Source organism: Aspergillus piperis (genome assembly GCF_003184755.1).
Source record: "Aspergillus piperis CBS 112811 unplaced genomic scaffold BO85scaffold_12, whole genome shotgun sequence".
NCBI lineage: Eukaryota > Fungi > Ascomycota > Eurotiomycetes > Eurotiales > Aspergillaceae > Aspergillus > Aspergillus piperis.
In genome coordinates, this window is record NW_020291602.1 from 431,683 (window position 1) to 450,304 (window position 18,622).

The 18,622-nt window shown below is 50.3% G+C and overlaps 7 protein-coding genes across 7 annotated transcripts; 3 read left to right on the forward strand and 4 right to left on the reverse strand.

The window, feature by feature from the left end:
• Positions 1–427: 427 nt before the first annotated feature.
• pex13 (peroxin PEX13) lies at positions 428–1,927 on the reverse strand (the record flags this gene model as incomplete). Its single annotated transcript, XM_025656124.1, has 3 exons — positions 428–1,197; positions 1,254–1,781; positions 1,876–1,927. 3 exons carry the CDS (start codon positions 1,925–1,927, stop codon positions 428–430), a joined length of 1,350 nt encoding a protein of 449 aa, XP_025514388.1.
• A 392-nt stretch (positions 1,928–2,319) lies between these two features.
• BO85DRAFT_450485 (ER oxidoreductin) lies at positions 2,320–5,039 on the reverse strand. The gene is made up of 3 exons (XM_025660383.1): positions 4,463–5,039; positions 2,813–4,380; positions 2,320–2,752 (listed from the first exon to the last, which is right to left on the reverse strand). The coding sequence occupies exons 1-3, from the start codon at positions 4,559–4,561 to the stop codon at positions 2,617–2,619; spliced, it is 1,803 nt and encodes a 600-aa protein (XP_025514389.1). The 5' UTR covers positions 4,562–5,039; the 3' UTR covers positions 2,320–2,616.
• Positions 5,040–5,660: 621 nt separating this feature from the next.
• BO85DRAFT_450487 (uncharacterized protein) lies at positions 5,661–7,256 on the reverse strand. Its single transcript, XM_025660384.1, has 2 exons — positions 6,190–7,256; positions 5,661–6,134 (listed from the first exon to the last, which is right to left on the reverse strand). Exons 1-2 carry the CDS (start codon positions 6,823–6,825, stop codon positions 6,015–6,017), a joined length of 756 nt encoding a protein of 251 aa, XP_025514390.1. The 5' UTR covers positions 6,826–7,256; the 3' UTR covers positions 5,661–6,014.
• A 1,677-nt stretch (positions 7,257–8,933) lies between these two features.
• BO85DRAFT_469700 (HVSL domain-containing protein) lies at positions 8,934–10,159 on the forward strand. The gene is made up of 3 exons (XM_025662349.1): positions 8,934–9,263; positions 9,353–9,578; positions 9,661–10,159. The coding sequence occupies exons 1-3, from the start codon at positions 9,014–9,016 to the stop codon at positions 10,100–10,102; spliced, it is 918 nt and encodes a 305-aa protein (XP_025514391.1). The 5' UTR covers positions 8,934–9,013; the 3' UTR covers positions 10,103–10,159.
• Positions 10,160–10,969: 810 nt separating this feature from the next.
• BO85DRAFT_478831 (uncharacterized protein) lies at positions 10,970–11,659 on the forward strand (the record flags this gene model as incomplete). Its single annotated transcript, XM_025662913.1, has 2 exons — positions 10,970–11,072; positions 11,132–11,659. The coding sequence occupies exons 1-2, from the start codon at positions 11,034–11,036 to the stop codon at positions 11,657–11,659; spliced, it is 567 nt and encodes a 188-aa protein (XP_025514392.1). The 5' UTR covers positions 10,970–11,033.
• A 721-nt stretch (positions 11,660–12,380) lies between these two features.
• Positions 12,381–13,890, reverse strand: BO85DRAFT_374270 (putative MFS transporter; the record flags this gene model as incomplete). Its single annotated transcript, XM_025656121.1, has 5 exons — positions 12,381–12,550; positions 12,601–12,684; positions 12,763–12,999; positions 13,047–13,682; positions 13,737–13,890. The coding sequence occupies 5 exons, from the start codon at positions 13,888–13,890 to the stop codon at positions 12,381–12,383; spliced, it is 1,281 nt and encodes a 426-aa protein (XP_025514393.1).
• A 2,766-nt stretch (positions 13,891–16,656) lies between these two features.
• On the forward strand, positions 16,657–18,540 carry BO85DRAFT_50999 (neutral amino acid permease). Its single transcript, XM_025664521.1, has 8 exons — positions 16,657–16,959; positions 17,013–17,099; positions 17,154–17,485; positions 17,539–17,679; positions 17,732–17,946; positions 17,995–18,192; positions 18,257–18,400; positions 18,448–18,540. Exons 1-8 carry the CDS (start codon positions 16,769–16,771, stop codon positions 18,529–18,531), a joined length of 1,392 nt encoding a protein of 463 aa, XP_025514394.1. The 5' UTR covers positions 16,657–16,768; the 3' UTR covers positions 18,532–18,540.
• The last annotated feature ends 82 nt before the right edge of the window (positions 18,541–18,622 follow it).

Genomic DNA, 18,622 nt, shown 5'->3' on the forward strand with positions numbered 1-18,622 from the left:
AAAAAAAAAAAAAAAAAAAAAGGAAAGAAAGAAAGAAAAGTAAAGGAGATCTTTCTTTTTTTGCGCTGAAACAAACATGCACCGGAAAATGATGACTCAATCCCTCGAAGAGAATAAGAAAGTAGAGAAAAGAAAAAGGAAACATGCCCATATACCAGGTACCCAACGCTAGACAATCCAAATCCGGTAATCCGGCGACAATAACAATAGGGGACAGATAAGAAAAGAAGAAAAAAAAAAGTAATGGTAATAAGTCATCATCAGGCGGTCAACCTAGGCCCTGCCACGTGCTTCGCGTGGTTCGTAACATACAGACATGCATGCATGCATGCAGTCAAGCTGGGGTGTGCGGGTGAGTGTGCGCGTCGGAAGTATAACTATGATGCTATAGGTGTGTGTATGAGGGAGATTAATGGATGGATGACGCTCATGAGTAGAAAGCGCTCTTCTGGAAGCTCTCGGGCGAAATATCACCCATCTTGCCCTTCAGTTCGGGCTTCTTAGCCTCCGCGGCGATCTCCTCAGACGCGCTCGCCTGCATCGAGTTGCTGCGACTGCCGGCTTCGCTGCCCGAGGTGATCGCTTGCTGTTGCGGGCGGCGCTGGATGGTCTCCAGGTACGGCCCGGGCAAGTAACCGACGCGGCCATCACGGGCACGGCAACGCCACCACTCCGAGGCATTACCCATCGGATCGGATTTACTAAGGACAGCGACGATGTCGCCCTTCTTCACGGCCAGGTCGATGCCGGAGCTCTCCTGGGCTTCAGGGGTGTAGTCGTAGAGCACACGGCAGAAGTCAAGCTTGGAAGGGTCGAGCGGTGCACCCTGGCCCTGCACGGGCTCCCCGTTTGGACCCAGCATCAGCTGGCGACGCTCCTCTTGCGACCGAGCAAGAGCTTTGATCAGCTTGCCCATCAAGTAGGGAAGACCGAAGACGGCGATAAGGAACATGAAGAACGGCTTCTTAGAGGGTTTGGGGGGAGCGGGAGTGCCATCCGGCAGGGTGGCGGGGGAGGAGCGGCCGCTGAGGAATGCTGCAAAGGCGGACGGAGTGAGTGCGGTAGCATCAGCCGGCGGGGGACGACCGGTGATCTTCGCGATCAAGGTCTTGAACCAGCGGATGATGGTGAAGATACCGAGGGCGGAGCCAAGCGTGTTTCGGAGGTTGCCGAACTGCTCTGCTACGGAGACCATGGCTGGACAACTGTTAGTGAGAGGACAGCAACACGCACAGACAAAGGTATTAGCGTACCAAAGAAGGAGCTGTGAGTCGCCATGTATGTGCTCTCCAGCATTTGAGCGAATCCTCCAAACGCACCCACGATACTCTCGATCATCTGAAACGTAGCTTGAGTGCTTTGGCTGAATGAATTCGTCAGGCTGTTGGGATCGTTGGGATCACCGGGCATCCCGCCGTACATCCCTCCCATGCCTCCCATACCACCATACATGCCGCCATAGCCCCCCATGCCACCGTAGCCACCGTACATGGAGCCCATGGTGCCGAAGCGGGAGTACGGCGACGAGTAGCTTCCGTAGCCGCCGTAAGGACTGGTGCCGAACCGGGAGGCCGAGTAGGGAGAATAATTGGAGGCGGTGCGATTGACAACTGAATTCAAGGTATTAGGACGAGACGGTAAATCGGGAGCAGTAGATGTCGAGGATGCTGTGGCTGTGGGGGCCGAGGCGCTGGCGGCCGCGGTCGGAGTAGTCGAACTGGCCGTCATCGCGGATGAGGCGGTCGGAGTAGCCGCCGATGATGTTGTCAAAGCAGGAGACCCTTCAAGTGAGTGACATGTCAGCTACCCCGTATGCAGACAGACGTAAAAAGTGGTTTATTGTTGTATTGTGTTCCAAGAGAGCTGTGGACATACCAGCAGCAGCGCCTGCCCTCTCCCACGGTTTGGGTGGCGAAACGGACGCCATGGATATGCGGGAGGGGTTTGGTACCTCAGCAATCTCGCATGGAGATGGACCTCACAGAGGAGGCCAGTCAAAGCGAGAGCGAGAGCGAGAGACGGTGGGAATAGCGCGAAAGAAGGATTAGGGGGGGCTGGGGGTGGGAGTAGTCCGGGGAAGAAGAGAGGGGAAGGGGGAGAAGAGACAGCCCGGGCGATAGATTGGATGGATTGGATGGACTGAATGTGATGGATGAATGAATGAATGAGAGGCGATGGATGGCGATGGAGATGGAGGCGGTGGAGAAAAAGCCAGAAAAGAGGAGAAAAGGTCGCATGTGGTCCCGATGGACCGAGGCTTCCCGCTTGCCGAGTTAAGTCCCCGGTGATGATTAGTTACCACTTATCGATCATCTACTTGGGTTTAGTCCGATAGTTAGTAGATATCTACTTATCTATCGAGTGGGATATCATATTTGCTGTCCAAATTATCTGAATGTAATATATCACCATCAAATGCTCAGGCCCATTGCTTGAAAAAAAATGGAAATGTACAGCGGCCTAAATGCTCCCAGAACTCCCGAGATGCGATTTTCCAACAGGCATCGTCAACAACGCCGGCCCAAACAGATCGGAAAAAGATTAGTCCTCCACGACGCTAGTTATACAATAGAATCCCAGTCACCGCCATCTTCCACGTCTCCCAACTTCTAGTGTCTAAAGCTCCTCATGGGTCGGGGGTGTCGGAGGGGTGGGTCGCTTGGGGAGCTGGATCCTCCAGGACCGTGGTGGCACAGGCAGACCCAGCCAGTAGTTCCATACCCGAGCGATTTCCAGGACGGCGATTTCAAAGCTGCAATGCCTAGTCAGTATACAGAAATAACAGTGAACGTTATCGGGCGCCATCACTTACAATGTCTTCGGTGCATTGACCCAGCTCTTCAGCACGTAGACGAGAATGTCCCCGATCATAGAGAGCTCAGCCTTCATGTCGTCCCAGGCTGTATCCGTGTCGCGGCGTACTCGGACCTTCTCCCACGGAAGCTTCTCGGTGATGTATACAAAGTTGTCATCATCGCCATCCTCGTAGTAGAAGGTCGAGCCACCGTCTTTGAGAAGTCGTCGGGTCTTCTTCTTGCCACTGCGATCCTTGGACGCAATGCTTGCGGGAATGGTGAAGACCTCCCCATCGCCCACATCCATGGCCCGGTGGAAACTCCGGACCGCCGCAATGCTGTGAGAAATGCGACCAAGGGTGTTGATCAGTGCCACCAGCTCAGTCCGGCGCAGCAACGGGTTCTCGCCATTCTTGGTCTCGTCGTACTCGAACAGCACCTTCAGAGCGGTGCCATACCCATTCACTTGAAGCTTGCCCCAGAGGCGGCATTTATCGCATCCGACACAGTCCATCAGGCGACTGACATTGCGAAATCGGTTGCGGAAGTCTTCCTTCAAGCCAGCAGCGCTGGGGTCCTGGAACATGAGGTTCTCGTCGAAAATTTGCGGGCGATCAGCCAAGGTCGAGGTCAACTTGGAGACCTTCTCCCTAGTCATGGCATCCTGGATCGGATCACTGACGCAGTAGTTGTAGTTGTGTAGGTGTTTCTGCAACTTCGCCACGGCCCGCGAAACCAGCGCGTAGTTGAAGTACAGGTTCGAGATGCGCTCTGGGTGATCGTGGAGGCGATCTTTGAAACATTGAAGGTTAGGATGCCATTGCCCCGTCGTCTGATTGAGGTAATCCCAGCACAGGTGGGTCGAGATAGACGCATGCATTCCACTGATGAGACGATGGAACACGCGCTTCTCGAGACACTCGTTGTCCAAGGGAAGCAGGTCGGGGCGCTTCAGCTCCTGCTGAAGCACATGACGGAAATCGTTGACCGCTTGAAGACCACCCAGCTGAGGGGTCACGGGTGACAGCTCTGGCACCGGTTTGAGGAAGCAATTCTCCCGATAGATTGCGTCCCAAACCTGGTGAGCGCCCATACCGGCGTACCCCGTGAACCGCTCTGGATTATCAACGAGACTGACATAGTCTCCCTTGCCGCTAGCACCCTCATCTTCGGGAACACAGTAGTCCCGTTCGTCACATTCATCATCATACTCCACCACACAACTCTCTTTAACATTTTCACCTAGCATTCCCTGGAGCGGTCGATTAAGAGGTCGCTCCTTTCGTTGATTGCGGCCCGGATGACCTGCTTTGGGTCCCTCGAGTTTACTCAGCTCCTCCGCGCGCCATGTTAACGGGATGTCGTCCTCGGACTCGATTGTGTTGACGGAGCATGCGATGTTCCCGCACATGCTATTCGCATCGTTCCAGAACGGACAGACTTTGTTGAAGAGGTTCAGACGGTAGTACGAAAAGAAATCGGTATCTTGCGTAATGGATTGGAGGAGGGTGTAGACTTGATCGTTCAGATGATCGATGGTGGCGTAGGAGACACAAGCGTCGGACACCATGGCAGTGGGGTCAATCTGGTAGAGATGAGAATGGATCAGCCAAGTCTGGTCTTCAATATGCAGCCAAGGCGCATGCCTGAGCGTTGTATCGACTTACCGCACACTTGTCCTGGTTATGGTGCAGCCCAGTCTCGGCATTGGAAAGCCTCGACAGGGCAAATACCGCCAGATAGAAAAATTTGGCTGCGGAGCGCATCTTGGGATGGCCGGAGACCGGCGGAAACGAGTGGACAAGAACGTAGGAAAGGATCGGAGTGTATGACAGAAACTCAGAGGGTATGGAGTGAAGCTATGCAATGAAGGTTATGGTAGGTAAGCCAAGAAGCAGGGTCCTTCACATGAAGATCAGCGACGGAAGGGAGGCCTGGATTGTCAACGGTCAATCGCGATCAGGCCAAATGGCATTTCCCTGCACAAGAGGTGATGCAGTTCCAACTGCAGCAAAAGGAAGCATAAACGAATGATGGAAATAAAGAAGCAGGTGGAACGAGGGGACTTGAGTATTCAAGGAATGTCCGTTGCGAAGTGGACAAGTTGTCCTTGGTGGCGCGGAGTTGCATGATCCGCAAGTAGTCATCAATAGTCATCAAATCAATTCCATCTCCGCCGGCTTATCGCCGCCAACACAAAAACCCTTGTTTCAGACAGCTCCCCACTGCGATGATCCACGGTAGTCTAGATGTATGGGTCTATATCTTATAGAAAGTGGTTACAAATCGACTTTCTGTCTTTGTTCTCTTTATTGTTATTTTGGGGGATTGGCGCGGTACTTCACAAGGATTTCAATATATAATGGTTTATTCAGCGATCGCAACTCGCAACGTTCATGTCCTTGCATCAGCTGACGGGTTGGGATAATGAGATCAAGATCATGTTGTCGCATGGCCGTGTTGGTAAGATTAAGGGGCGTCAGGAGCGACATGGAGTGCTATAACGGTCACCGTACATGATGATGCCCGATGCTCAAGCTATTAGTAACTTCCAGAATGAAATCGCTTATCGGGTTAATTACTTTTCTTATTACGCTGAGTAGTAAATATACAAAATGATAAGGGATAATTACTAGTAGGTCGAGTAACTATGCCATGCGCTTTGACGTGAAGTCATACAGGTTCCGCAGGCTCTAGGACATGTCAAATGCATGTCTCGCAGATTACTTGTTCCAGATAGGAGTATGAGTAGTATATTTAGTAGTGTGCAATACAGCACACTGGATGAATTGTTACGCTAACGCGGCTCCGTATGGTGGACAGATAACTACGCTGTATGCACTCTACAGTTTTATTGAGCAGTGGCAGATTGTGAATCGTCAAGTTTGACTGTCAGACAGCAGAAGTAAGAGCAACCATGGATATTCCCAATTCAAACCCATCAAAGGGGTTGTGGCAACCATGAACGCCTCCCACCGTGATACTCCAGGCTTCAACTCCGAGCGTGACACATCATGTCATACCGTAATCACCGAGGTCATGACCGGTGTAGCAGGGGAATCATGGTAAAATACATATAGAAAAATAACGCTCCAAAATCATCACAAAACCCAACACCAACTCTCGCAGCTCTCTCAAAGAGACTGCGGTCTTATAGACGAACGAACCGCAAAGGCATGTTGTAGTGCGGCCGTATACAAAAAGTCCAAATGAACTAGTTTAAGAAGTTCCGCTGCGCTTGCGACGACGGATACTGAGCGCTTTCCGGAGCGAGGCGAATGGCTTGGGGTGGGGTGCATTGTAAAAGGGGTCCTTTTTGAAATCCTCATCGGTGAATTTCTAGAAGGATGTTAGAGCCTGTTGCAAAACAATGCACAGCAAATCAGAAACTTACTTGACCGGGACAACGCATAAAGTTTCCATATTCGTTCATCATGTTCGGCCCCTCCTCGTATTCGTAGGTGCGGCCCTCCATGTCTGTGTGACCTGGAGGGTAATAAGCCACTCCGTCCAGAGGACGGTGACTATCGATGCAGTCCCTAATTTTATCTTTCGGAGTCGCCTTCAAGGTCTCAGCAGTTGAATCTTTGACTGCCTCGACGGGGCTCTGTTTGGTGTGGTAGTTCCTCTCCGCATAGACAGCATCGTAGGGCCCCTCGTGATGGTACTGGCAGAGACTCGCACTGTCCAGACGATCAATAACGTCTGGATTGACCAGCATCGAGTTCCTCGAGTATCTGGCCGGCTGAGGGTTCGACGGGCTGCCATGACGACGGCGCCGAGAACTACTCTCCTTCTTCCGTCGAGGCTCGACAGGATGGTGCTCTGGAGAGCCCGAATAGTAGACGGAGGGAAATGACGTCGAGCGCTGACGGTTCAAGGACCGCCGACTGGGAGAGGGAGAGTGGAAGCGTTGGTAGGATCCATACGAATCCATTTCAACGCCCATGTCCATCAGGTTGGAAGGATACCGATGGGAGTAAGAGGCTCGGTATGGGGTCGCACAGGCTGGGAGAACGGCGGACGCCATAGTAACTGGACGCCGGAGGAAGAAGTAAAAATACGAAGGGAGGAGAGAAATGGAGAGATGAGGATGCCTCTCAAAGTTGGAGGATGAGGGTTAGGTATATATAGGGAAAACGGGATTCCCTATAAATGTATGTAGGCGTTTAATAGTATTGCCTACTAGTGACTGCCTGCGTCTGCAGCCCGTAACTCAAAAGAGTGGTGGGGCTTAGCAGCGGTGAAGTCGGGTATTGATTATAGAGTTGGGGAGTAACGTTGAAGCTGCGGGTCTGTGTGGTTACGAGTGTGGCAGAGTAGGTTTGGAAGTATGAGAGAGTTAAGTAGTATAAGTTGGTTTGCAAGGTAGTGGTTTAGTTGTTAGATGGGGAGTAGTAGGAAGAAGTATGAAGTGGACGAGAGAAAGAGGACAAGACGGAGAGTAAAAGAGGCGAGAAGAGCAGAGGGGAGAGTTCATAATTCATCATGATTATTTAGGCTCTGGTCATCGCTGGTCATGCAAGTGCAAAGCCGAACCGGTGGACCGTGACGTGACGAGTAGCGCCGCATTGCTTTTCCATTTGCTCACTTTTGCTTCCACGCGATCCGGGGGTGGGTTTGTACTATTACGCCTCCTATCGATAAGGCTAGAGTCTACTACAAATGAGTACGTCCGGTCAAGACTAGACCGGTTCGGTTGCATCGGATGTTCTCTTCGATGATGAAAATACCTGGGCAACATCTCCTGTTGTCGAGTCTTAGTTAGGACTTTGCACTGAATGCCCTCATTCTGTAGGTGCGCGGAAGGCTCGGGCCCCAGGGCACTTCCCCTCCGCCCCTCCCGGTTCTAGACTTGAAGAACCAGTCAGGATGGCCCAGGTAGATATTAGTAAATCACCATGGAACCTCTAGAAGGTCCCTGAGGGATTCTAGTGGAGTCGCAGTGGCAATTCTCACCGTCATGATTGTCGTGTCGTCGTCAGCTGTGGATGCCCAGGCCACCATCCACCGGCTGACTAAATCATTTGCACCAACTTCCTCTGCAATTGGAGTCTTGACATCATAACCACCAGACTTTCCCAACCCCAACTGACTGCGACATCCTGCAAATTCCTTCTGACATTCAATTTTACATCATTTGAAAGAAACAGGTTGAGTATCATGAGGATCTTAACGGGAGGTGTACGGACTTGATTATTTCATTGAGTTAACTAGTGACCTACGGAATAATACCCACTATGCTGAGTGAGCTCCAGCTCCGTCTTTAAGCTTATCTTTAGTGACCACGATAGCGCCAACGGCGGGCTGGATCTAGCCCTGCTAGTCTTGAAACAAGTTTTGGTTTGCGACTAAAAAGCACGCGCCAGTATTAACATCTGCATGCTTCTGACAGGCGCTTCTACGAGCTGCTTGTTACACACTCATCCACGCACAAAGTAATTTGATGGTCCGCATCGCATGTCAGTCTGCGACGGTCTGCATGGGCGACCCAGTTCATGGAAATTGTGTTACACAGGGTCTAGATTTTGTCCTACGAACCCTCAGGAACTAGAAGTATTGCAGGCTTATAATTAGAAACGAGCCAGGTGTAATGAACGCATATTGCCAGGTACATTCGGTCTACTTTCTCTCCCTGTCAGGGGGGCTGAGGTCCATCCATGGATAGGGGCCCCAACCCTTGCGAGGTGACATGGATAATGCGAACAAGCTTCGACGTAATCCATCCAATATGTGCCCATACCCCTGCTGCTACGGAGTCTTCTGGGCAATAATTAATGTTAACAAACAAAGAGTCCATGAAGTATCTCGCTATTGTCCTCGCTCACCTTGTGGTCCCTTGTGCTCCGATTGCTATTGACCTCTGCTGAGACAGTAAGACGGACGCCTCAGCGTACAGAGTAGACATTTGGAGCCACCATGAAAGTAATCGAGAAAAAAAAAAAAAAAAAGAAAAAGTCATCTCACAACAGATCATTCTTCACACAGAATCAAAACCATGATGTGTTCTGTTCATCTGTAAAAAGTCCACTCCAATCTAGAACCCCTTCCAGCTCCAACTGGCGAGTCTTGGCAGCCCTACCCGTAAAAAGCAGAGTTTCAATACGGACAGCCCGGCTCCACCATGCCGACCCGATGGAACAACAATTTACTACTCCAACTGCGGCCACCAAATTCATCCTGGATGACCACTTCCAACCAATGTCCCTGACCCTGTCATGGCTTTGGTGCAATATTCTGAATCTGAATCCGAAGCAGAGAACGAGCCCCCTCAGCCCCCAGCAAAAAGGCCCCGTCAAGCCGCCAACAATCCATCTTCCTCACTCCCACCCTTACCAGCCGCGTTTCACGATCTCTATGCCTCCAGCACTCGTGTCAGCGTGACCGACGACCCCAGTCTCCACGGAGGCCGAAAAAGGGTCATTCCCCATGTTGAAGGGAACTGGCCGACCCACATCTACTTGGAGTGTATGTGTCATCCATCATCACCACCAGCATCCTCTGGCAGTCATTAGATTTTCGAGAACGGAAATAACACCCGTATGACCAATCTACAGGGTATCCATCCAAAGATGAGCTTTCTATTCTTAGCGATGTCATAGCGCAGATCAAGGATAGGCTCGATGGAAGCACGATTCAGCTCCACAGCCTACTACATAGTGATCTTGGCGCACAACTGCCCCTCCACATTAGTCTGTCTAGACCGGTCGTGCTACGGACAGAACAGCGACAGTCATTCTTGGACATGTTTCAGTCTCAGCTGAAAGAGTCGCAAATTCCAACGTAAGTAGCTGACTTGCTTATTTTCTTGGGGACTATTATCTTCGTGATCGATCCAATTCATCATGCTGACAAGCTGTGCAAGGTTCCACGTCTCGACAAATAGCCTCGACTGTGTCTCAAATTACGAAAAGACGCGGTGGTTCTATGTCTTACGTGCGGAAAAGCCAGAGGAAGATAATTTGAATCGTCTTCTTCGGCTGTCTAATCGAGCCCTGGCGCGGTTTGAACAGCCTCCGCTATACGAGTCGTCGCAGGATGTGGCGGCTGAGTGGAAGTCAAATGGTGGTGGTGGTGGTACGACACTGCCACGGGTGTCGAGCGAGTCGGGCCAGTCTGGCCAGTCTGGGGCTGATTACTCTCACTGCTTCCATATCTCGTTGGCATGGAGCTTGACGGGTCTATTGTCTGCAGAGAGGGAGCTGATCGGAGGTGTGGATTTGCGTAGGGCACGTGAGTTGAAGGTGCGGTTTGATTGTGTCAAGGTGAAGATTGGGAATCATGTTTCTAGTATACCACTGCAGTAGAGCGATGACAGTTTATATAGACATAGAAGTGCACATAGATGGAAGGTTTTGCTAAATACTGTGGTTGATAGGTAAGTTGTTTATTAACGCTGACTCTTCCAGCGATACTCATAGTATATCAGGGACCGAATTGGTTACTGGTTATACTAGCTTCCAAGTTCATAAGATATCGAAGTAGTAGAAATTGAGCACGAAACTACCAACACCGGTTAATTACTGTGCACAGTGTAACTCGAATATGCATCGGCTATTCCTATACTACTAGATTTCTCATGACAGATATACTAGTAACTACTAGAAGTGCATAACTTTCTCACATACTATATTGTAATAACTGCATCCCATGAGCAATATTGTAGCCTATGCCCGTCGTAGTGGATTGTTGTTCTAACTCTCTACCTCTTGAGCACCTCAAGCTACTAAGTATCCACACGGGCATCGACCAGACACCATACCCTGAAGCCGCTAGTAGTACTTAATGGTCTGTCTGTCTGTCTGTCGACCAAGCTACTACTGTTAGTCATAAGAGATTATATATATTCCATCAACAGCAATACCCAAATGAAATCCACCCTCTCCAATTGCTCAATACAATCACCAGACCTTTCAACCATCAAACATAGTAACTACTAAGAAACAAAGCCATCCACCGAATAGTCTCATATTACTTTCAGTCTATTTCCCCAGTAAAATTTCATCCTGTGTAGATTATGAAACACACCAGCATAACCAACCACCCGTAATATTCACCCGTCCCATACAATACAATACATCCCGCCCAGGCACGTCACAAACCGCTAACCCGCCCACCACCAACCAACACACGCGTAGCTTAGCTTACCTAGCTAGGTAGCTATCTTCTTCCTCCTCAAATTCATCTTCAATCCTCTCCCCCCTTAACCAACAGAAAAAACCACCCCACACCCTCCAAATGTCCCTAATCACCCCACCACCACCACCCATTACCATCGTACGCTATCCTCCCCCAGAAGATAACCAAATGTGCAAGCAAATACCTAACCCCCACAGGAAGACCTTTACGCTTTCCAAGCAAAACACTTTCCTGGGAGCGTCATCGCCCAGACACCACAGCCACAACAAGTGACCAATATCAACCAGCCCGAAGAATACCCCTCATACAACCACGAAGAACAATACACCTTGGAAGAAGAACAGTATGAATACTACTACGACGAAGAAGGAGAAGAAGAAGAAGACCTAGGCTACTACCCCGACGGCGTGAAACGCACCCTCACGGACGAACAAATCCGCATATTCAGACATAGTGAGATCCATGCCTTGAGGAGGGAGAAGGAGTTGCGGGAGGAAGAGGAGGCGGCTGCTGCTGCTGCTGCTGCGGAGCGTGCCGTAGTTGCAGACGCGGACGTAAAGACCGACGCAGCTGGTACAGAAGAAGATGCGGATGTGAAGATGGATTATGGGGATGGGGCTGGGGGTGCTTCTGCTTCTGCTTCTGCTTCGAATACGAATTCGAAGGCGGCTTCTAGGCCTGTGCCGCAGTTTACGGGCAGGAGGATCATTTCGTATGATGATTGAGGGTTGATCAGATTGGTTTTCATGTGATTGCCTCAAATTTACCTGCCTGCCTGCCTAGGTATATGTGCTGCGCTTAGCCGCTGTGGGCTCTGCGCCCTACAAGAGACAGTATCGACGTTCGTGTTCGAGACCCAAGGTGCTTTGCATGCACACCAGCCTAACCTTTCTGACATGGTAAGTCTACTTTACACTGTTTGTTTGCTTTCTTGCTATTCTGCTTCCCACATGATGAAAACATCGTATCAGTCATCCTTAGTCGGAGCGCCATACCATCTGCGGATGTGTAAGGCTATGTCGACTTAAATCTTCTCTCTGAGCTTACTTGTCATTGCTGCTTGTTGGACTTGAATCATATTCTAAGTTCCGTTGCTAATGCTCTTATTGACTAGTGCTGTCCGTGATGAAACAAGAACCAATAATGACACATCATTATATGCATTGACGGTTCCAACACCCTGTTAATGGGTGTGCGACTTGCCATCTATGTTGCGGTCCAGACGCGCGCCTAGAGATGGTGCTTGAATGATCAGCTTCGAAGTGAAAATGCTTCTCGACTTCCTTGAGAGCATGATACTCGTGATGTTCATGGAAGCAGCATATCTTCATCAAACCACATCGGTCCAAGGATCGAAATGTTATTTATCAACATAGCAAAACTGCCCATGCGTAGGTATAGCGCCGCATCTCAAATGTAGCGCCACTAGGGCTTTCCTACATCTACTCAAAGCGTGATTGGCCTCTGTCTAGGGACCAAGCACCAGAAAAAGGCAATCCCAATGAGCAGCCCCAGCATGATGGGCTGCAAAACCTGGACGCCGGCCTGGGAGGCCACCGCCCCCGTTAGGAAAGGGAATGCAGCGGACCCTGCCTGTCCAAGACTGGCAGTGAATCCTGTTGATGATCAGCATGAGCAAATCCACATTCAAATGCCAGCTACTTACCCATTGCTCCCACGTGAAGTTCTTTTGGGATGACCTTGGTGAGAACATAGAGTCCAACTGGGTAGAAAGGACCGATAAAGAAACCTGGTATCAACTATTAGCAGTGTTCTTAACAGTGGCGTACCTTGTGTCTCGCAATGTGCTGGGATGGAGCATACTCACCCAGGAAACACACTGTGACTGCATTGATAGTGATGTCTGGCACCAACCAGAACAATAGCTGCATCGCCACAGCCAACGCGGTATAAACGAACACCATGCGCCGTTCACCCAAGCGATGTGTGAGATCCGCTAAAGCAACACGGCCCAAGGTAAAGCCGGTCCAGAAGCCGGACGCAATATATCCTACTTTGGTAGGGTCGCCATTTCTCACCGAAACAAGGAACTGCACAAGCCAACCTGAAACACGTCAGCAAGGAGCTGGCTCCAATCATGGAAGAACGTACCTCCAGCAGTCACCTCCGCGCCAACGTACAAAAAGAAGAAGCCGTTGAATATCCACACAGTCTTGTTTGACACTGTTTCTCGAAGCTCCTTGCCGGCCGTCTCCTTCGCATTGCTCACATTCGGACGGAAGAGCCCCTTTCTGAAGGTCCAGACCAGAGATGTGATGTTTAGTACGCCGAGCAACATGGTCACAAGGTAGTAATGGTGCCAGACGGGCATTCTTGAGGCAATCGTATTGGCGATCAATGGAGCGAGGATGGTTCCAACGCCATACACGGCATGCAAAATGCCCAGCCACCGATGGGCGTCCTTGACAGTTATAGTGAACATGTTCATCTGGGCATCTTGGAAAGCTACGCCGCAACCAGTGAAGAAGAATGCTGCCACGAAGAGGGGGAAAGGCGGACTCCAGAACATCAAGGCATAGCCGAGACACTGAATGGTTGCTCCCAGGACCAATGTACCGCCCGTGCCTATATGAGAACAGACATGAATATTGGCGAAAGAGGCGACAACCCAACCCACAAAGTTGACTAGGTAGATGATGGACACCTGCAGAAGACCAACATCATAACTCGGTTGTATGTACGGGATCAGAGGGCCCAATGCAGCATCTTTATGATCGACCCATTCGACTGTCAGCTTCGGTTTGCGATCGCAAGCGAGTTACAGGGGGCGGGGCAATGTACCGTTCAGCCCGGCCATCAATGCGGCGAAGTTGGTACTGAGAATCTTGCTTTTCACATCTGCTACATCCTTGGGAAGGAGGAACGTAGACTCATCAGCCGGAGTAGTTTCATCCGGAGCGTAGTTGCCATGTCCAGCTTCTCTGTGGTCGCCCATATTTTGTTGATTGACTGGATTGATGAGTCGCATTGAGAAGGACAACCGCGCACTGGAGTAGCCAGTTACTTATATACGAGAGAAAGCAACCGTAATCCTTGGCAGCAGCAACTAGCTCCACTGTCGCTTAGCTCTATAGCAGGTAATCGCGGCTACCTAATAAACCGACCCCAGTTGATGAGATGCTTGATGGCGGGGTAAACCCGAAGTTCAAGCGAGGTGTGGCAGCTTGCCTCTCTATCTGTCGGTGAGGAACATATGTGGATCTTGGGGTCTAGCCCACCACTCCAGATTGTGCTTGGGGACTCACATCGTGCAGATTAGAGTCAAAACTGCAAAGAGACTGGCGAGAGCCGAGTCAGGTGGACGAGCGGGCAAATGGCGTCTTGTTTTGCCGTTTTGGGAAGGTCTGCCAGCTGCTTACTCATGGTCTCCATACTGCTGGACGATTAGCGCCTGGAAGGACCTTCCTGGTGTTGAGTAGGTTATCGGGGACTCGGGCCGAGGGAGCGTGGAAACCCTTCGTACTGAACTGTTGATCTTTAATGATTGCTATCAAATAGCTATCTGTCGCTCAAGTTGATAACATGTAACCCAAGCGTAGTCGTGGTTGTAGCTCAACACTGAAGAGTGGAGATGCACTGCTATTCTGTAGTCATATCACATCATCGTTGGAATGATAAGTCATTTTCATCTCTTTGGGGAAGGGTAGGAGTGGCTTGTAGGAATAAGTCTTACCGAACCCAGGCTGGCTGATGCAAAACACTCTGTATGGCAGCGAAGAACCGAGTTTATCAGCTATATTGGGGACGAGAAAATTGTTGTTTCCATTATTCGGTCTTTTGCCAGATACGAGTGCCGTAGATGCAGTCTGGACAGTGATTCCCAATCCGGGTCGTTCCGAGATAATAGCTGGCTGTCCCATGTTCTTGCAGAGAAGTAATGTAGATGATCTTAAGGAAGAATGAATGCTAATTTGAGGGCATATGAAGCTGCAGTCGGGTTGCGAGCTGGTTTCAATGGTAGAGAAGAGCGGTGGAGAGCGGTTTGGACGGATGAAAATTTGTTGTGATAGTTCAATTGGAAGGTAGCCCTGTTCCATTGGGGGTCTTATCTGAACAACCTCCAAAGAGCTGCATGGCCACTTGGGCATGAGGATGATGAAGAGGAAGGGATGGGATTGTCACAAAGAGGTATGAGGGGAGATGATAGTTAGTACCCATTGGGTCCCAGAGACTACTTGAATAGACGGAAAACATATTGCTGAAACGAGAAACCACCCTTCAACGGACCTAGCCTATGCAATATCAGTCTTCATCGATTGAAAGAAGTATTAGTCGTAGGGTCCTGGTAGTTACAGTAGCACACCTACAAAAATCAACGTCTTCGGGCCGGTCGTCTATCTTACTCTTAATAGGTACATCACAATAAGGGAGCATGCTCTTCGATTCTTTTGCTCTTAACTAGTACCATCCACCTCATCCTCTTTGCATTAACACGCATACATGTGACAATCTACGGCAGTCTTTCGATAATAGCAGTGTATACAAACCCCGCAGTGTCAAGACATCTTGTCCGCAGCTAGCCGGGTTCCTAACAGAGCTACCCCGGATCTTCTTGGGCGAATACGGGGTAACGCTTAGAGGCGGGGATGGTATTTATGCCGTGTGGTCCCTGCATCCACGATCTTTTCCAGATCAGGGGATGGCCGACGCCCATTGGACACAAGGAAGCCAATTCTGGTAAATTCCTGGACTAGTAAATCAATTCTACCCCAGCCATGAGGGATAATACTTGTGGGGTGAGTGATATTCCCCGCAAAGCAGGAACTGTATATGTAAGAGAAACTGAGGATATGAATTTCCATGACCAATTGATTAAGAAAGCGGTATCCCATTCCGCCTTTATCCGGATTCTCTGAGCACATTACTGATGACGAGCGGTATGCAATGGCGACCTGAGATGGATTCGGGGGTGTAAAATGCCTCGTCTTGTTGAGAAGCGGTTTATGTCATGTTGAGAACGTTCTTGAGCTCCTTTGAAGCTTAAGTAGCCAACATTAACTAAATTATATCATAGCAAGGTATCCCAATCCAGAAACAATGGCGAGTATGAACAAGTAAATAAGTAGTAAAGTGGATGAGCAGCCCGTCGCATCCGTCCGATAAGCCCAGTGTAACGTTGGATCTTCAAAGAGGGTGACGGGCCAACCAGAAGTCAGCCTGGGATCGGCAGGGTTACACAGGCCGACCTTAAAACAGGAAGTGGAAAGGCTGGGCATTCTTGGAATCGACTGAGGAATCCCTTTCTAATGCAAAATTACACTGCCATGTATCACTCTTATCACGAGCAATGCCACAATCATGCTTAATCAAGGCAGTGCCTGATGTTCTCCTGCCGGTGTTGCCCGGCGTTGTGACACTTGAACTTGCAGCTCGGTTCTGGATGACCTCAAGGAAGGGATAGATTGATATCCGCGGAAGTTTAACTGTCAAATCATGGTGGAACCGATTCCTGCAGAATCGGGAAAGCCGTGGTTCACGGCAAGTGCAAGTCTGGGTTACGTCTTCGAGTGTCTCCACCGCATGCATGCGACATCCTGAACATCCCCCTCCCCAACGAGGCTGGCTGTTCGGAAGGGCGTGCGGCTCCATGGCAATAACGCAATTTCTTTGCAATGTGCCTTTAACTCGGCTCCTCCAGGCAATCAATTTGTTTTCTCTCTCTTCCTCGTCCCGCAGCTCCTCTCCTTCCTCATAGTTATAACGAGCAGGCTGAGGTCAACAGGGAGCCTGTCTCTTTACTCCATTGCACGGGCTCAAGTGCTACAACTCGAGCATTTCGTCCTGTACTCTGCTCGAGCAGTAACGCCGTCATCATGAGATCTTCAGAGATCTATCCGGCACCCCCCACGGTGGCCGACCAGGAGCTGTGGGAAGAGAAGGAAGTGTCGACTGAACAGAGCTCTCTCGAAATCGGAGAGAACAAAGACCTCGCTCTTCAGCAGACACAAGATGCCTTTGGGAATGAAGAGTTTGCGGAGGTCAAGTACAAGGTCCTCAAGTGGTGGTATGCAAGCCATTGTACTACCTATCTCAACATTGTTCCTGACGTCTATCTAGGCAATGCGGCCTGCTCATGGTGGCTGAAACAGTCTCCCTGGGGGTGCTGTCCTTGCCTGCTGCCGTTGCCGGCTTGGGTTTAGTCCCGTAGGTGCATGCGACCTCCTGTGAGGTATCTGTCACTGACATCACCACCTCCAGCTCGGTGATTATCCTGGTCTGCCTGGGCGGCCTGGCCACCTACACGGGCTATGTGATCGGCCAGTTCAAGTGGAGGTATCCGCACGTTTGCAACATGGCTGATGCGGGTGAGGTGCTTGCTGGCCGCTTTGGCCGTGAGCTGTTGGGATTTGCCCAGATCATCTTCCTCATCTTCATCATGGCCAGCCACCTGCTAACCTTCACGATTGCCATGAATGCCTTGACTGACCATGGCACGTGCTCCATCGTCTTTGGAGTGGTGGGCCTGGTTGTCTCTTTCGCGTGCTCGTTGCCGCGCACTTTGGAAAAGATGTCCTGGCTCTCGTTAATTTGTAAGCAATCCAAACTTGTAGTTAGCGTGCAGAGCGACGCTGACTATAGCCAGCTTTCATTAGCATCTTGTCATCTGTGTTCATCACAATGATCGGGGTGGGTATCTCACACCCTGGGAAGGTGATTGAAGCAACGGTCAGAACCGACCTAATCCACGGCTTCACCGCGGTAGCCAATATCGTCTTTGCATTTTGTTAGTATCCGCTGCCTAAGTCGCTTTGATTGTCAAGCTAATCCTGTTATAGCTGGACATGCTGCATTCTTTAGCCTTGCAGCGGAATTGAAAAATCCAGCCGACTATCCCAAAGCCTTGATGCTGTTGCAGAGCGTCGATATGACCCTCTATCTCGTTGCAGCCGTCGTGATCTACTGCTATGGGGGATCCACAGTTACTTCTCCCGCACTGGGATCCGCCAGCACGGTTGTGTCCAAAGTTGCTTATGGCATTGCGCTTCCGACAGTATGTTGCAACTCCGTATAACAGTGCTGGTTTCTGACAACCATACAGATCATCATCGCCGGCGTTATCAACGGACATGTGTCTGCCAAGTCCGTCTATGTGCGTATCTTCCGTGGCACTGACCACATGCATAAGCGCACCTGGACTGCCGTGGGCTCTTGGACCGCAATTGTCCTAACACTGTGGGTGCTCGCCTGGATCATTGCGGAAGCGATTCCAGTGTTCAATAAATTGCTGAGCTTGGTTGTATGTCCTACACCCTGGTCCCAGTTGCAATTGTACAAGTCAGGGACAGTCTAACAATATGCAGACTGCGCTCTTCGCCAGTTGGTTCACTTTCGGCCTGAGCGCGATCTTCTGGTTCTACATGAACTCTGGCCGATGGTTCTCGTCTCCGAAGAAATTCGCCCTTTCTGCTGTCAACTTGCTTGCTTTGGCAGTTGGATGTTGTCTGGTATGTATATCCTCCACTGATCCAGACCAGTCTACTCACATATACAGTGCGGTCTTGGGCTCTATGTCTCCGGAAAGGCCATCCACGACGATCCCCACCATGCCAGTTTCACCTGCATGAGTACTGTCTAATGTGTGATGAGGTTATGTCAATTGTCTGTTTGCTCGTGATAGACTGGGAATATGGCGTTTGAGGGTCGACCTTGGTTACGATCGTTATGAT

What these genes read in the sequence shown, in the direction of transcription:
- BO85DRAFT_469700 (XM_025662349.1), top strand. Translation starts at nt 9,014, where the DNA reads ATGGCTTTGGTGCAATATTCTGAATCTGAATCCGAAGCAGAGAACGAG. An exon ending in GACCCACATCTACTTGGAGT is followed by an intron (nt 9,264 to 9,352) that starts GTATGTGTCATC and finishes ACCAATCTACAG; the next exon opens with GGTATCCATCCAAAGATGAG. An exon ending in AAAGAGTCGCAAATTCCAAC is followed by an intron (nt 9,579 to 9,660) that starts GTAAGTAGCTGA and finishes AAGCTGTGCAAG; the next exon opens with GTTCCACGTCTCGACAAATA.
- BO85DRAFT_450487 (XM_025660384.1), bottom strand. Translation starts at nt 6,825, where the DNA reads ATGGCGTCCGCCGTTCTCCCAGCCTGTGCGACCCCATACCGAGCCTCT. An exon ending in TTATGCGTTGTCCCGGTCAA is followed by an intron (nt 6,135 to 6,189) that starts GTAAGTTTCTGA and finishes ACATCCTTCTAG; the next exon opens with AAATTCACCGATGAGGATTT.
- BO85DRAFT_50999 (XM_025664521.1), top strand. Translation starts at nt 16,769, where the DNA reads ATGAGATCTTCAGAGATCTATCCGGCACCCCCCACGGTGGCCGACCAG. An exon ending in CAATATCGTCTTTGCATTTT is followed by an intron (nt 17,680 to 17,731) that starts GTTAGTATCCGC and finishes ATCCTGTTATAG; the next exon opens with CTGGACATGCTGCATTCTTT. An exon ending in TGGCAGTTGGATGTTGTCTG is followed by an intron (nt 18,401 to 18,447) that starts GTATGTATATCC and finishes TCACATATACAG; the next exon opens with TGCGGTCTTGGGCTCTATGT.
- BO85DRAFT_450485 (XM_025660383.1), bottom strand. Translation starts at nt 4,561, where the DNA reads ATGCGCTCCGCAGCCAAATTTTTCTATCTGGCGGTATTTGCCCTGTCG. An exon ending in ATAACCAGGACAAGTGTGCG is followed by an intron (nt 4,381 to 4,462) that starts GTAAGTCGATAC and finishes CATCTCTACCAG; the next exon opens with ATTGACCCCACTGCCATGGT. An exon ending in GTCAATGCACCGAAGACATT is followed by an intron (nt 2,753 to 2,812) that starts GTAAGTGATGGC and finishes TAGGCATTGCAG; the next exon opens with CTTTGAAATCGCCGTCCTGG.